The sequence below is a fragment of the Clupea harengus genome, chromosome 24 (genome assembly GCF_900700415.2).
Source record: "Clupea harengus chromosome 24, Ch_v2.0.2, whole genome shotgun sequence".
In the NCBI taxonomy this organism is placed as follows: Eukaryota; Metazoa; Chordata; class Actinopteri; order Clupeiformes; family Clupeidae; genus Clupea; species Clupea harengus.
Genome location: NC_045175.1, coordinates 18,903,587 through 18,918,586, shown reverse-complemented (window position 1 = coordinate 18,918,586; position 15,000 = coordinate 18,903,587). Strand labels below are relative to the sequence as shown.

The following is a 15,000-nucleotide window of genomic DNA, read 5'->3' as shown; positions in this document are numbered from 1 at the left end:
TCACCAAACTGGACCTGATGGATGAGGGGACGGACGCCAGAGACATCCTGGAGAACAAGCTGCTGCCGCTACGCAGAGGTAACACACACACGCACACACAAACACACACGCACGCACGCATGCATACACACACACATATACATGCATGCATGCATACACACACACAAGCATGAACACATGCATGCACAGACACACAGACATGCATGAAGGCACGCACACAACGGCAATGAATTCATGTAGTCCGTGTATTTTGCAAAAACAACACAAATATTACATTTACATTTAGCAGACGCTTTTATCCAAAGCGACTTACAAGGATTTATTAAGGACTTATCAAGGACACATTTTACATTTACACTGATGGCACACTGCACATCAGGAGCAATTAGGGGTTCAGTGTCTTGCTCAAGGACGCTTCAACAGGGAATCGAACTAGCAACCTTCTGATTACGACTTCTCTACCTCCAGTACCACTGTCGCCACTGTTAAGATATGTTATTCCTTACGTGTGCTCCAGGTTACATTGGGGTGGTGAACCGTAGTCAGAAGGACATTGACGGAAGGAAGGACATCAGCGTGGCTCTCACCGCCGAGAGGAAGTTCTTCCTGTCGCACCCGGCCTACCGCCACATAGCCGAGCGCATGGGCACCTCGCACCTGCAGAGGACCCTGAACCAGGCAAGTCTCACCTGCGTCTCGCTGTCGTCTCACCCATGTCTCACCTGGTCTGGTCAGTTATAAATCTCAGTCGTGACCGAACCTCACCAGAGTCTCCAGAGTCTTTTCACTCGGTCACAAGTCTCATCATAGTCTCACCTCAGTCTCCAATGAATCTCACTTGTGAGCCTCACCAAGCCTTTTCACTCATCTGAGTCTCCCCACAGTCTCATGTCAGTCCATCTCTGTAGTCTCTGTCTCGCGTCTGTCTCTCTTTACTTCAGCTATGTCATGTTCACGTCTCTTCTTCAGGTTCTTCTCGGGTCATTCACGTTGTCTCGTGGTTGTCTCTCATTAAGCTATGCCTGTTTTCTCATGTCGCCAGTTTTAGCTTCCCCCATAAACTTCCCTGATTGCAATTCTCACACTCCCCTTAGCTGTTCGTCACACTAGTTTAATTCTATTTACTCAAATGATCTCTCTTTGTCTTTGTTCGTTCATTTTTAACACTACGTCTCCCTCTCTGTACTCTATCTATATTTCTCATTCTTACTCCTATTTCTCATCCTTCCCTTCGCTCATCTCATCTCGCCCTCCCCTTTAAATTTTTTTTAAAAACAACAACAACAACAACGGCCTCCCTCTGCAGCAACTGACGAACCACATCCGCGACACCCTGCCGACTCTGCGCAGCAAGCTGCAGTCTCAGCTGCTCTCGCTGGAGAAGGAGGTGGAAGAGTACAAGAACTTCAAACCTGACGACCCGCAACGCAAGACCAAGGCTTTACTCCAGTGAGTGTACAAACACACACACACACACACACACACACACACACACACACACACACACACACTCTTTTACGCAAGTACTTCAAACTTGACGACCCGCAACGCAAGACCAAGGCTTTACATTAGTGCTCAAACAACCATATACACACACCCATATACACACACCCATATACAAACATATACACACACCCATATACAAACACACACATATACACCCATATACACACACACACATACACACACATAGACAAACATTGGTATACAAGATGAAAGCTAAAATCTGATGACACAACATGCAAGCATCAGTCATATCAAAGGCTGAAGAAAACACACCTTTTGGACACACACAAGAATGCTCCAACTCCATATAAGTAATTATAAGCAGGGTGCGATTTGTAAAAAAAAACAGGGGGGGATTTTTCTTTTTTTTTTTTATCATGAAAAAAAACAAGCAATAAATAGGCCTAATTCTTTTCAAGTTAACGGTAGGCCCCTATAGGTTACATTAGGAACAGTTGAACATTTAATGCAAACTAAAATATATAAAATACATGGAATATTCTTTTTTGTAAAAACCAGAGGGTAAAATCCCCCCCATCCCCCCCCCAACAAATCGCACCCTGATTATAAGAATTCTGAAATACACAGACAGATACACACACACACGCACGCACACACACCCACACGCACACGCACACGCACACACACACAGCCACACTCAACCTCTATCTGTCCTCCCGTAGGATGGTTCAGCAGTTTGGCGTGGACTTTGAGAAGCGCATCGAGGGCTCTGGAGATCAGGTGGACACTGTAGAACTTTCCGGAGGTGCTCGCATCAATCGTGTCTTCCATGAGATCTTCCCCTACGAGCTCTTCAAGGTACACCTGTGTAATATAATGATAATGTACAGCAAGGTAAAAGTGTTTGCTAAATTAATAGTAACAGTAGTAGCAACAGTAGCTGCAGTAGCAATAGCAATAGCAGCAGCAGCAGCAGCAGCAGCAGCAGTAGTGTTTCTGTAGCTTTTCAAATTCAGTAGTGTTGGGTTGTAGTGTAGTGTAAGGTTTCATGTGTTTATTCTAATGCTGTGTTCACCTCTGAACAAAGATGAAGTTTGATGAGAAGGAGCTGAGGAGAGAGATCAGCTATGCCATCAAGAACATCCATGGTGTCAGGCAAGTCCACACACCCATCTACTACACTGCACCACACTATGCCGGACTAGCTGGATGCAACATGAGGCTGCACTAAACCTCATTACAAATACGTTTTAATTAACCTTTTAATATTTTGGCCAAATTATGACCAAAATGATTAACTAAGCAAAGGCGTACGATTAGAAATATCCATAATGACCATAGTAATATGTAGTAATTATCCATAATAATATTTTATTTAATTATGCCAAAATCATTCACATCAGCATGCTCATATAATTAGCAAGTGCGCTGTGCCTTCACTTCTTAATACTTCTAAAACATGATATTACTGAAGTATGCCATTTCTCTTATACATACTAACTGTGTACTTGTAAGCACGTGACACTGGATGGTCGTTTCCTAATATAATATAAAACTGGGCTCCGCCATTTTGAATGTGTCTTTCCTGACCACCATTGTGTCATGACGTGAACGAGGGCAAGGGGTTCGGCTGCAGTGTGCAGTGGTACGGGGGGCATGACAGTCTCTGCATGTGTGCAGTGGTGCAGGAAGGGCATGAGAGTCTCTGTATGTTCGTCACCTGTGAAGTGTGTTCTGTCTGTCTGTGGTTTTCTGTAATTTCTCGAGTTCTCTCCTCCTTTTTCATCTTCCTCTTTCTGTCCGTCTCTTTGTCTACCTGTCTGTCTGTCTGTCAGAGTGAGTGTATCGGTCTAGGTCTATTTATCTATTGATCTGTGTGTGTAACTCTCCTTGTGTTCTGGGTTTACTCTGGGGAACCCTAGCCTCATTTGTCAGTAGCATTGGATGTGAGCGCTGAAGCTGAAGCTGATTCTGATTCCTGCCTCCACAACTCACTTTCTGTTTGTCCTTCACACCTGCCCCCACAACTCACCTGTTAATGTCTGTTCATGTGTCTGTGTGTCTGTGTCTGTTCATGTGTCTGTCTGTGTCTGTGTCTGTGTGTGTGTGTGTGTGAGTGTGTGTGTCTGTGTGTGTATGCGTGTGCGTGTCTATTGTCGCGTGTCTCACAATGAATATTGACCTGTCCACTGTCCATCTGTCCATCTTTCACCAAATCCTCTGTTGCTGTCTTTCTTTCTTTCTTTCTCTTTCTCTCTTTCTTTCTTTCTTTCTTTTTTCAACCATCTCTACACCTCATAATCTGTCTTCTTACCCTTTACCCCCCCCCTCCACTCTTGTCTTGTGTCTTTGTCTGTGTGTCTGTGTGTGTGTGTGTGTCTGTGTGTGTGTGTGTGTGTATATGTGTGCCCTCAGAACGGGGCTGTTCACGCCAGACTTGGCGTTCGAGGCCATCGTGAAAAAGCAGGTGGTTAAACTGAAGGAGCCCTGTCTGAAGTGTATCGATCAGGTCATTCAGGAACTGATCAACACCGTCAGGCAGTGCAGCAGCAAGGTACCGCTGAAACGGACACAGGCCGCAGTACCTCCTCCTGGTCTACCAGGGGGTGCTGTGACTGCTGCCCAGCAGGGAGCCGCAGGGTTGGCGGAGGAGGCACAGCGCAATCAGGAAGGGAGGAGGGGATGGGCAGGGGGGGCAGGCACTCATAGACATATATAGACAGGACCTCATTGTAGATAAAACTGAAACACAAACCAGTTTTGGGGTCTGAGCGTACCCCTCCTTTGACTGTGCCTCTGTAACAGCCCTGCTGGTTCCTTGCTTAAATACCCCAGGGGGAGGGGTGGGGGGAGGGGGGGGGATTGTTGTGCCGTGATGGATGGATTAATGGAGAGGTAGATGAAGGAGAAAGGCACGGTCTAAATTTCTCTTCATCAACCTGCACTCTCAAAGACCAGCTACAGGTTTTCTTTTTTTTTTCTACCAGTTTTCACCAGCACCATTGTTTCTAGTTGGCCGGTTCATATTCAACTGGGACGTCTTCAATTTAAACAGCAGTTAGCCTAGCGACTGTAATCCCAATTGTGCAATAAAGCATTTTAATAGGCTAGCTATGTTTCTAATAGGCTAGTTCAATTCAATCTTCAAGGCAATATTTAATTCGGGCCTTTCACATTGAGGCAGTTAGCCTGTCAAAGAGAGGGTGGGGTGGGGGGGGGGGGGGGAATGCAGGCCATAAGGCTGTGCACTAATTCCTGTATCCTATGTTTGTTTTTCCCTAAACCATGGTAGAGCAGGTGATGGTAGAATATATGCAGTATGGTGGTGTCACATGGGCAGGATTGGAGAGCATTCACCCTGGCTGACATTGCTTGAACAATGCTCCATCGAAAAACAACATGCATACTTGTCATAAAGATGTCGTGCATCTTCCCTTCATCTCCACTGATGTTGTTGATGAGTGTTCCCTTCATTGGGTGGCTTAGCTTTGCCTCCATCATGATGGTTTCATTGCAGATGGGCAAGAGGCGCTCTGTGTTGAGTGAATAGATTTGGTGTTGTTTAATCCATCGCTGTGCTAATCAGCAAGCAACCTCTTGCCTGTTAGTGGTTGTTGTTTAAGTCATCAATGATTACCTCAAACGCAGCGCTGTTTGCCCAGTCGTAAGATTGTGCGTATGCGTGTGTGAAGAGCCATCATGATCTCACCAATGTTGCAGTTGGTGAGGGAGCTTTGGTGACCACTGGTGCTGTGGAGTAGTTTGTTTGTTTGTTTGTTTATTTATTTATTTGTTTGTTTGTTGTGTTTCGGTATTATCAGTGAAGGAGTTGGTGGCCTTGCCTGACTCTCACCCTGCCTCTGCGTCTGTCTCTGCCTCATGGCATTCATCGTTGCCATTGGTTACCCAAAACCTGTAGCTGGTCTTTCAGAGTGTCAGCTCCAATGATGACTAATGAACTGAACGACCTTCTCTTCTCTTCTCTTGTTTTCTTTCTCCTTCTTTATCTCTTTTGCATTGCTTTCACTGCCATTTCTCATTTCTCTTTACCACTTCACATCAACAATCACATTCACCCCCCCCCCCCCGCCTTCATTATTTTGATCACCCTCCCCTTTTTGCTTCACCCCACCCCCACCCCCACCCACCAACCCCAACGTCCTTATCCTCCTCCAATCAAAACCCCCAACCCCCAAATCCCCATCCAATGAAAATGCTTTTGCCACCCCCACATGCCCCCAACCCTTTACCACATCCAATTAAAAACAAATCGCTCCTGCCCCTCACCTGCTCCCTCTGCCTGCCCACTTTAAAAAAAAAAATTCCCATGGTGCATCAGGACGGGGCTGTTCACGCCGGACTTGGCGTTCGAGGCCATCGTGAAGAAACAGATTGTTAAGCTGAAGGAACCCTGTCTGAAGTGTGTGGACCTGGTGGTGTCTGAGCTCTCTACACTGAACCGCAAATGTACAGAGAAGGTAAAGATTAAGAAAGAAAGAAAGAAAGAAAGAAAGGATGTAAAGAGGTGAGAAAAGAAGGAGAGAACAATGAAGCCAATGAAGAGAGAGAAGAAATACAGTTATTGATATGAATACAGTTTCTCTTCTTTTTTGTGTGTGAGAGTGTTTGGGTGTGTGTGAGAGTGTGTGTGTGTGTCTCCTGGAGTTTCCCAGGTTGTGTTGTGATGCTGGTTGTAGTGTGTGTGTGTGTGTGTGTGTGTGTGTGTGTGTGTGAGAGTGTGTGTGTGCGCACCATGTCCTGCCTAGATGTCTTCACACATCCTCCCCAAGTCTTTGTGATTTTTGACCCCTTTTGTCCAATCAAAAGAGCTGTTTCTAGTGCTTTCTTTTCACTTTCCTCCAATGGATTAACTTCACCATGGTTTCCCCCCCCCCTTCAATCAAGTTTCATTGTTTATATTTTGCCAATGATGTTTTCTCCTCTTTGTCCAATCCAAAAACTGAATCTGTGTTCATTACCCCGCCCCAATTCCCTGATTGGACGGTAACCCTTCCATGTCCGTCCTGTAACCCCTTCCTAGCGGTGCAGATATTCTCTTCACTGTAGTTCCCCAACACCCTAGCAGTGTGAGTGGAACCAATCTCAACTTTCTTGAGGGAAGGTGTTTTGTGTTACACATCACTGAACCTTTCAGCCCAGTCACAAAATCCAATCTCTTCCCGTTCTTTAACCATGTCTCTCTCAGCTGGCCCCTCACTAACACACTCGTAGTTCACACTCAGTTATGAAATATGTATTTTATTTTCTATCTGTTTATATTAGAATTTGAACCTTTTCAATTAGGAGTTTTGTTTAAACACAAAATTAAATATATTACATGAACAACATGTGGTGATATCCTGTAAAAAAGTTTATTCCTAACATCAAATATGAAATAACAATATACCTTTAACGTACGACTGCTAAGGTGACTCACATGCTGGGATGGAGCCCAGATCATTCTAGACTGAGTGTGACTACTCACTGCATGTTACCCACAATGCACCCCTCTACAAGGGCCTCAATCATCTTACCCCTGACTTTCTCTGAACTGTTTGGGTGTGTACTGCTCTGCAGCATTGTGTGCGCATGTGTGTGTGTGTGCGTGTCTGTGTGTGTGCGTGTCTGTGTGTGTGTGTGTGTGTGTGTGTGTGTGCATGTGTGCATGTGTGTGTGTGTGTGGGTGTGTGCATGTGTGGTTGGGTGTGTGTGTGCATGTGTGCGTGTGTGCGCATGTGTGTGTGTGCATGTGTGTGTGTGTGTGCGTGTGTGTGTGTGTGTGTGTGTGTGTCGTTTGTGCATGATGTTATTTAAAAAGTGTTATTGAGTTTAGTGAGGGCATGCTTGAATGCAAGCAGCAGCATATGTAGGTGTAAATGTGTGTGTATGTGTATGTGTGCATGCACATGTAGTTTTGTGTGTGTGTGTGTGTGTGTGTGTGTGTGTGTGTGTGTGTACCTTCCGTCACTCTCTGCAGTAGTGTGTGTGTGTGTGTCTGTGTTTATCTAGCTGAATTCCTATCCTCTACTGAGGGAGGAGACTGAGCGGATCGTCACCACCCATGTCAGGGAGCGGGAAGGCAAGACCAAGGATCAGGTGTGTGTGTGTGTGTGTGTGTGTGTGTGTAGCTATGTAGCTATGTATGTATGTATGTATGTATGTATGTATGTATGTATGTATGTATGTATGTATGTATGTATGTATGTATGTATGTATGTATATATGTGCACACTGTTACTATACTATTTCCATTAGGTGTATATTTCTATCTATATATATTTGCAACAACGTATGTAGGCTTCTTTAGTCTTTTGAATTGCTGTAAATCTAATCCATGGGCATTGTGGTTGATTCTACACATCTTTAGTGTCTCGCTAAATCGGCCTCTTCTATAACCAGCAGCTCTTTTCTGTGTTGCAGGTTTTGCTCTTGATTGACATGGAGCTGTCTTACATCAATACTAACCACGAGGACTTCATCGGATTCGCCAAGTGAGTGAGGCTGCTCAGACTGTGCCTGGTCATGACACACAGAGAGAGAACCAATAGCATCTGAGAGAACCGATAGCATCTGAGAGAACCGCTAGCATCTGAGAGAACCGATAGTATCTGAGAGAACCACCAGTATCTGACGACTACAAAACCGATAGCATCTTGACAACTAGAGAACCGATAGCATCTGAGAGAACCGATAGCATCTGAGAGAACCGATAGCATCTGAGAGAACCGATAGCATCTGAGAGAACCGATAGTATCTGACGACTAGAGAACCGATAGTATCTGAGAGAACCAATAGTATCTGACAACACAGAACAGCTCTGACGTACCTGGACAAACCTGTCTCTGCCTCGGCCTTGTCATACCTGACCTTTGCCAGATCAGATTTACATTTGTTCCAGAGTTAGCAAAGTTAAAGGTCTACTGTATAACTTTAAAGAAATTAAACAAATGCTCTATGTCGTTAGGGTACAATATTTACATGCATTTCTCTGTAATGTGGACAAATGCTGTATTGTATAATTAAATGATTTATTGTATGTTCTCGTCTATTGCACCAGATTTTGTAACTAACCGTGGGGCCGTAACTGGATTTATGATGTGGTTGTATTCACCTATTAAAGCATGGAGACGTGCTTTTTGCAATAATATTAGATTTAAAAGCGTTGGCAATTGCTCTGGAAGTATGATCGTATGACTCTAAAAAGCCCTTAGACATGCAGATATCTTCGGCTGAAATAGTTTTTTCTGCTCTTTTTGCTTGTGTTTGCAGTGCTCAGCAGAGGAACGCCAATGTGAGCAAGAAGAGAGCCATGCCCAATCAGGTACAACAGTCACTCACTCACCCCTCCCGTTTCTCCGTGTCTCCTTAAATGTCTCCCCTCTCTCTGACATGCACTCATACTGTCAGAACACGTGCAGTGAAATATTTTAAGCCATTCGAACACACTCAACATACACACACACACAGATATGCACACATACACACACGTACAAACACACAAACACACACACACACACACACACACACACACACACACAACACACACACACACACACACACACAGGATACTTAGAGGAACAAAAATCATGTGACCCCCTCCCTTTCCCTTCCTCGACTCTGGGGTGGGTCTGACCGAGTGGAGCCCGGCGGCCCCGCCCCCCCTCTCCCATATCCTTCACCAACAACAGGAAGCGTCCAGCATGCTCTTCCTTCCTGTGTCAGTGATGTACACACACACACACACACACACTCTCTCTCTCTCTGCCTGAGTGGCTTTTAGCTGCTGCTGCTCCTGAGGTGGCGCCGGTGGTGATGGTGCGGTCTGTCGTTGCGTTGACTTGTACATCTGTTGAATGCCTATTGCACTATTCGGACTAGTACACCTGTCTGAGTGTGAAGGAGCTGACCTTTGACCTTTGATCATGGCATTCAGTGGGGTCAATGGTGCATGTGTAGCCCCATAGAATTAGAGGAGTAAATGGACGCTCTTAAGATAGATAGATAGATAGATAGATAGATAGATAGATAGATGGATACTTTATTAATCCCGAGGGAAATGTAATCACAAGGATGCTATGTTCCATGCAGAACCCAAAATTGGAAGTAAATGAACCGATGGGGGCTGATTGGGGTGCCGAGGACCTAATGATGTTCCTATATTGATCATTCCGAAACCGTTAAATAGATTGTGAACATAAGAACATCAGTGCTTTCGTGCAGTTGTTAGTATCCATAGCAGTGGTCATCATCGAGGTCCCGTTCTACTTCCTCTCAATTCTATGTGGAACCCTGAGCTCATCAAGAGCATGTGACCTTTCCTCTGTGACCTTTCTTTCTTTCATTTCCTTTCTCTATTTTTCTTTTTCTCTCCTGTTTCTCTCTTTCCTGTTTTTACCATTCCTCTCTCCTTTTCTCTAAATATTTCTTTTCTTCTCATTCTTTATATTTTTTTCCTTACCTTCATTCCATCCCTTCACTCTGTTTCTCTTTCTTCTTTCTTTCTTTCTTTCTTTCTTTCTCTCTCTCTCTCTCTCTCTCTCTCTCTCTCTTTCTCTCTTTCTCTCTTTCTCTCTGACTAACTGCTGCCCTATAAATCTTTTCCTGTGGAAGGGATAGATTTTGGTAAGTCTTATCTTGCCACTCTAGTTGCTAACATCTCTTTTCGGTCGTGCTCTAACTGACATCACAACACAGCCTAAGATGTTGAAGAGCAAATCGTTGCTCTGAGTTGAAGTAGCCTCTGTTGAAAGCTGATTGGTTGAAACATGTATGGCATGTTTCAAAATAGTGCTTATTCAGAAGTTATACGCAAGCGCGCACACACACACACACACACACACACACACACACACACACACACACACACACACACACACACACACACACACACACACACTTTTCATGGTGTTTTAAAAATCTGTGATTTAACATATACTGTTTACTGTAGATGACACTCCATGTTACCTTTTTTGCAATGATCTATCAGGTGATGTATAACAGTAAACACACCTGTGTTAAGCAGCTTTGCAGGTCGTGGTCTGATCTGCCTTCCAGGAGGTTTCATACATTTTAGAGATGTACTTCTGTCACCTATGGTTGTCAATCTTGTGGTCTGTGTGTCTGTGTGTCTGTGTGTGTGTGTGTGTGTGTGTGTGTGTGTGTGTGTGTGCGTGTGCACGCTAGTTGGGCAGACAAGGAGGCAAAGATGAGGACAAGGTTAGACTCAAAGGTGCTTCAATAACAGCTCAACCCTGCTAAAGCAGCGTGTTGAATGAGACAATGGCCTTTTCCCGGAGCTGTGTAGTCCAGGTTCAGAAAGCAAAACTCCTCTCCAGGTTTTCATATCACCCATCTGAATTCATTAATAACCTCAACGCTTGGCAATAGACATAATGGGAGCCAGCTGGTTTAGTAAATAGCTGCACAGCTATTGAAGGGAACTAGCTGGTTTAGTAAATAGCTACACAGCTATTCAAGGGAACTAGCTGGGTTAGTAAATAGCCACACGGCTATAGTTTAGTAAATAAGCACACAGATCGCTTTCAGAGTTACCATACCATACAAGTCATAGCTAGTATTTTGCATCATTGGCAGTTTGTACAGTATGTGGGCCTCCGTGTGTACAGAATCTGCATGACTTTGGTATTGGTCTGGGTTTGGTCCTGCTTCAGGTCCTCACTGTGCATCGTGAGGAAGTGAAGGCACAGAGGCGTGAGAGCACAGAGTAAGTTGGGAATCCTTTTGACCGGCTATATTTTAGAAAAACACAGTACATATTCAAGTTTAAGGTTAGGGTTAGGGTTAGCAGATGCAGTTACACAGAGTGACTTACAAAGTCATAGAAATCTTATAATCTCAACAGCAACAAAAAGTCAATAATAAGTCAATTATAAGTTAATAACATTAACATATATTCCAACCTTTGGAGGCTCTGAACCTGGACATGGCTTAAATGGGAGTCACTGTCTCTGCGCCTGTTAATGAGCAAACTGTCTTGGAAAAGTGAAAACTTTCTTCCTTTCCAAACCCTCTCCACTGTGAATACACACATTCTGGGATTCTAGGTCTGCGTTCAGTGGTCTCTAGGTCACCACTACAGTGAGGAAACATCAGTCTAATCGCAGGGATGTTTTGAAAAAGGGACATTTAGGGAGTTATCCCATGTAGGTGAATGTTAAAACTTGGTTATTATATTGTTATGATAAGATAGATATTTTAGATTTCTGTGAAGAATTCAAATTAATGTATCAGGACCTTATGGTTGCCATGTATTAGATTGAAGTAAAAGTGAGTAGGGTACAGTGTGCCAGAATGTGTCTGTTAATCATCTCAGTTTTGCTATTTCAAATGTGTGCTTGTTTTCCATCTGTTTTTTATCATCTTTAATGCTCATCTCCTCACACAGATGAATACAGTACTGTGGTCGGAGTGTTTTTTCCTTTTGAGTATGTAGATTGTGTGTGTGTGTGTGTGTGTGTGTGTGTGATTGCATGCTGCCATCACTACCTTGTGGTGAGAAACGGTACTGCCTTTCTTACCTCAGGAAATTCAAGCTGCAGGCCTGGGGGTTCTACTGTATATCCTCCTGGGAACTAAGAAAAAAAAGTGTCATCCAATTTCTCTCTTTTTTTGTGATTTCCTTAAAAAAACCCACAGAGGACACAAGTCTATGGGTTGATTCTCAGGAAGTTACATTATATGGTTGTGTGTTTGAGAGAAAGAGAGACCTTTTTACAGTCTCACTTTTATTTCATTGTATGTCTGGTGCACTGTATTGACAGTAAAACGTGTGGAAGTTATTACCTTGATTATGACATGATATGAAACATCTTTCCCGTTTTCTGAAAAGCTATTGGAGAGCCACCCCCACAGACCCTAAGATATTTGATATTTACCACTTTCACTCTGTAGTCCATTATTCTGTTGCCCTACATTGGGTGTTCACTGCTTTACCTAACCTTTTAAAAGATAACATTAACAATGGCACTACCATCACCAACAGCAGCATGTATAGAGCATCCCATAATAACCCATACTGTTAATCCAATAAACCTAATCTTGTATCCTTCACTGCACCCTTTTGGCCTGTTGGTTTTGCTCCTAGGGTCGTGGAGCTTTCTACCAAAGAAAGACTGTACGAGATAAGTTCCTACTGTCTGGCTTTTGAAAGCTATTCATTTTTCTTTCTCACTTTCTTGTTGTTCTCTCCCTCTGTCGCTCTGTTTCTCTCTCTCTCTCTCTCTTTCTCTCTCTAACCTACTAACTAAACGTGTAATGTGTTAAATGCTTAAATGCTTAAACGCTTTAAGCTTCATGCTTGTGCTGATGATGATGATGTGGTGCTAAACAGCGCAGCTAGCGCTCAGCCATTAACCTCTGCAAGTTTTAACCAATCAGGAGAAAGGACCTAACTAGGGCTGCCACGGGGAGGGGGCAGAATAATGGAGTATATGAGATCAATTATAATGGAGAATATGAGATCAATTATAATGGAGAATATGAGATCAATTATAATGGAGAATATGAGATCAATTATAATGGAGAATATGAGATCAATTATAATGGAGAATATGAGATCACTTATAATGGAGAATATGAGATCAATTATAATGGAGAATATGAGATCAATTATAATGGAGAATATGAGATCAATTATAATGGAGTATATGAGATCAATTATAATGGAGAATATGAGATCAATTATAATGGAGAATATGAGATCAATTATAATGGAGAATATGAGATCAATAATAATGGAGAATATGAGATCAATTATAATGAGAATATGAGATCAATTATAATGGAGTACATGAGATCAATTATAATGGAGAATATGAGATCAATTATAATGGAGTACATGAGATCAATTATAATGGAGAATATGAGATCAATTATAATGGAGAATATGAGATCAATTATAATGGAGAATATGAGATCAATTATAGTGGAGTACATGAGATCAATTATAATGGAGAATATGAGATCAATTATAATGGAGAATATGAGATAAATTATAATGGAGAACATGAGATCAATTATAATGGAGAATATGAGATCAATTATAATGGAGAATATGAGATCAATTATCATGGAGAATATGAGATCAATTATCATGGAGAATATGAGATCAATTATAATGGAGAATATGAGATCAATTATAATGGAGAATATGAGATCAATTATAATGGAGTACATGAGATCAATTATAATGGAGAATATGAGATCAATTATCATGGAGAATATGAGATCAATTATAATGGAGAATATGAGATCAATTATAATGGAGAATATGAGATCAATTATAATGGAGTACATGAGATCAATAATAATGGAGAATATGAGATCAATTATAATGGAGAATATGAGATCAATTATAATGGAGTATATGAGATCAATTATAATGGAGAATATGAGATCACTTATAGTGGAGTATATGAGATCAATTATAATGGAGAATATGAGATCAATTATAATGGAGAATATGAGATCAATTATAATGGAGAATATGAGATCAATTATAATGGAGTATATGAGATCAATTATCATGGAGAATATGAGATCTTGCCTTTGAAATGATTAAAGTAATGCAGAATCATCAGTCAAAACATCTGCAAAAGAGGAAGTTAATGTTCACTATAATTATATAATAATAATGTTGTTATTATAATTAAATTAATGTTAATTAATGTTAGGTGTTTCCATTATTCTGTCTCCCCTTAGATTGATGTGCTTTTTAAATGTAGCATATTAATGAGAAACTCAGTTTAAAAACAAATGACCCAACAAGCAAACAAATGAGCAAACACACACAGACCCACAGACGCACAACATTTGTAACTAAATCTTCCAGTGATGGTATGTACTCACCTTACATCTCTGTTTTTGTCTGTCTTGCTTGACGTAAAGGTGTGTCATGCCGACATTGCCGTAGTTACATACATCATTAGTACGCATTGATTCACATTATTGTTTTTAATTAAGAGGGACATGGGGGGGAAAAAAATCATTGCAGCCATCTTGGGCTTTGACCGCATGACAGACTTTGCTAACGTGACCACACAAGCTGCAGTGGCAGCCAATGAGAAGCCCACGAGGACCAGAAGAGAAGGGTTTTGATTGGTCACTTCCAGCTCTCACTGCTGTCATCCCGCCCCTGTACTTGCAGGTGATCAGACGTGGTTGGCTGACTATCAACATCAGTATTATGAAGGGCGGGTCTAAAGAGTACTGGTTCGTGTTGACCGCGGAGTCTCTGTCCTGGTACAAGGACGAGGAGGTTAGTAGGAGGTTTTTTTTCTATACTTTTGTTTGTGTACGTATAGGTTTGTAATGCTACTGGGTTACCTGGGTAACCTTTGTGTGTGGGCGGTGTCACCTAGGATACCTGGTTAACCTTTGTGGGGGCGGTGTAACCTGGGTTACCTGGTTAACCTGTGTGTGTGTCTGTGTGTGTGTGTGTGTGTGTGTGTGTATGAGAGGTGATGGAGGAAGTAGTGTTTTTCTACATATGTGTGCATCACACGTGGTATCTTG

General features: G+C 42.5%; 1 protein-coding gene across 4 annotated transcripts in view; it reads left to right on the top strand.

Annotated features, from left to right (window-relative positions):
- Positions 1-15,000, top strand: part of LOC105903480 (dynamin-2-like) — a 32,836-nt gene that overhangs the window by 9,659 nt on the left and 8,177 nt on the right. For 2 of the 4 annotated variants that reach the window (XM_031562675.2, XM_031562674.2), the window contains exons 5-14: positions 1-78; positions 518-678; positions 1,307-1,449; positions 2,190-2,325; positions 2,555-2,622; positions 5,807-5,945; positions 7,477-7,563; positions 7,888-7,958; positions 8,737-8,788; positions 14,633-14,743. The exon at positions 1-78 is cut by the window's left edge and continues 21 nt beyond it. In XM_031562675.2, coding sequence (XP_031418535.1) covers positions 1-78; positions 518-678; positions 1,307-1,449; positions 2,190-2,325; positions 2,555-2,622; positions 5,807-5,945; positions 7,477-7,563; positions 7,888-7,958; positions 8,737-8,788; positions 14,633-14,743 — 1,046 coding nt within the window. Of the gene's footprint in view, positions 79-517; positions 679-1,306; positions 1,450-2,189; positions 2,326-2,554; positions 2,623-3,882; positions 4,022-5,806; positions 5,946-7,476; positions 7,564-7,887; positions 7,959-8,736; positions 8,789-14,632; positions 14,744-15,000 lie in introns of all 4 variants that reach the window. The other 2 variants (XM_031562676.2, XM_012831244.3) reach the window with 1 other exon arrangement.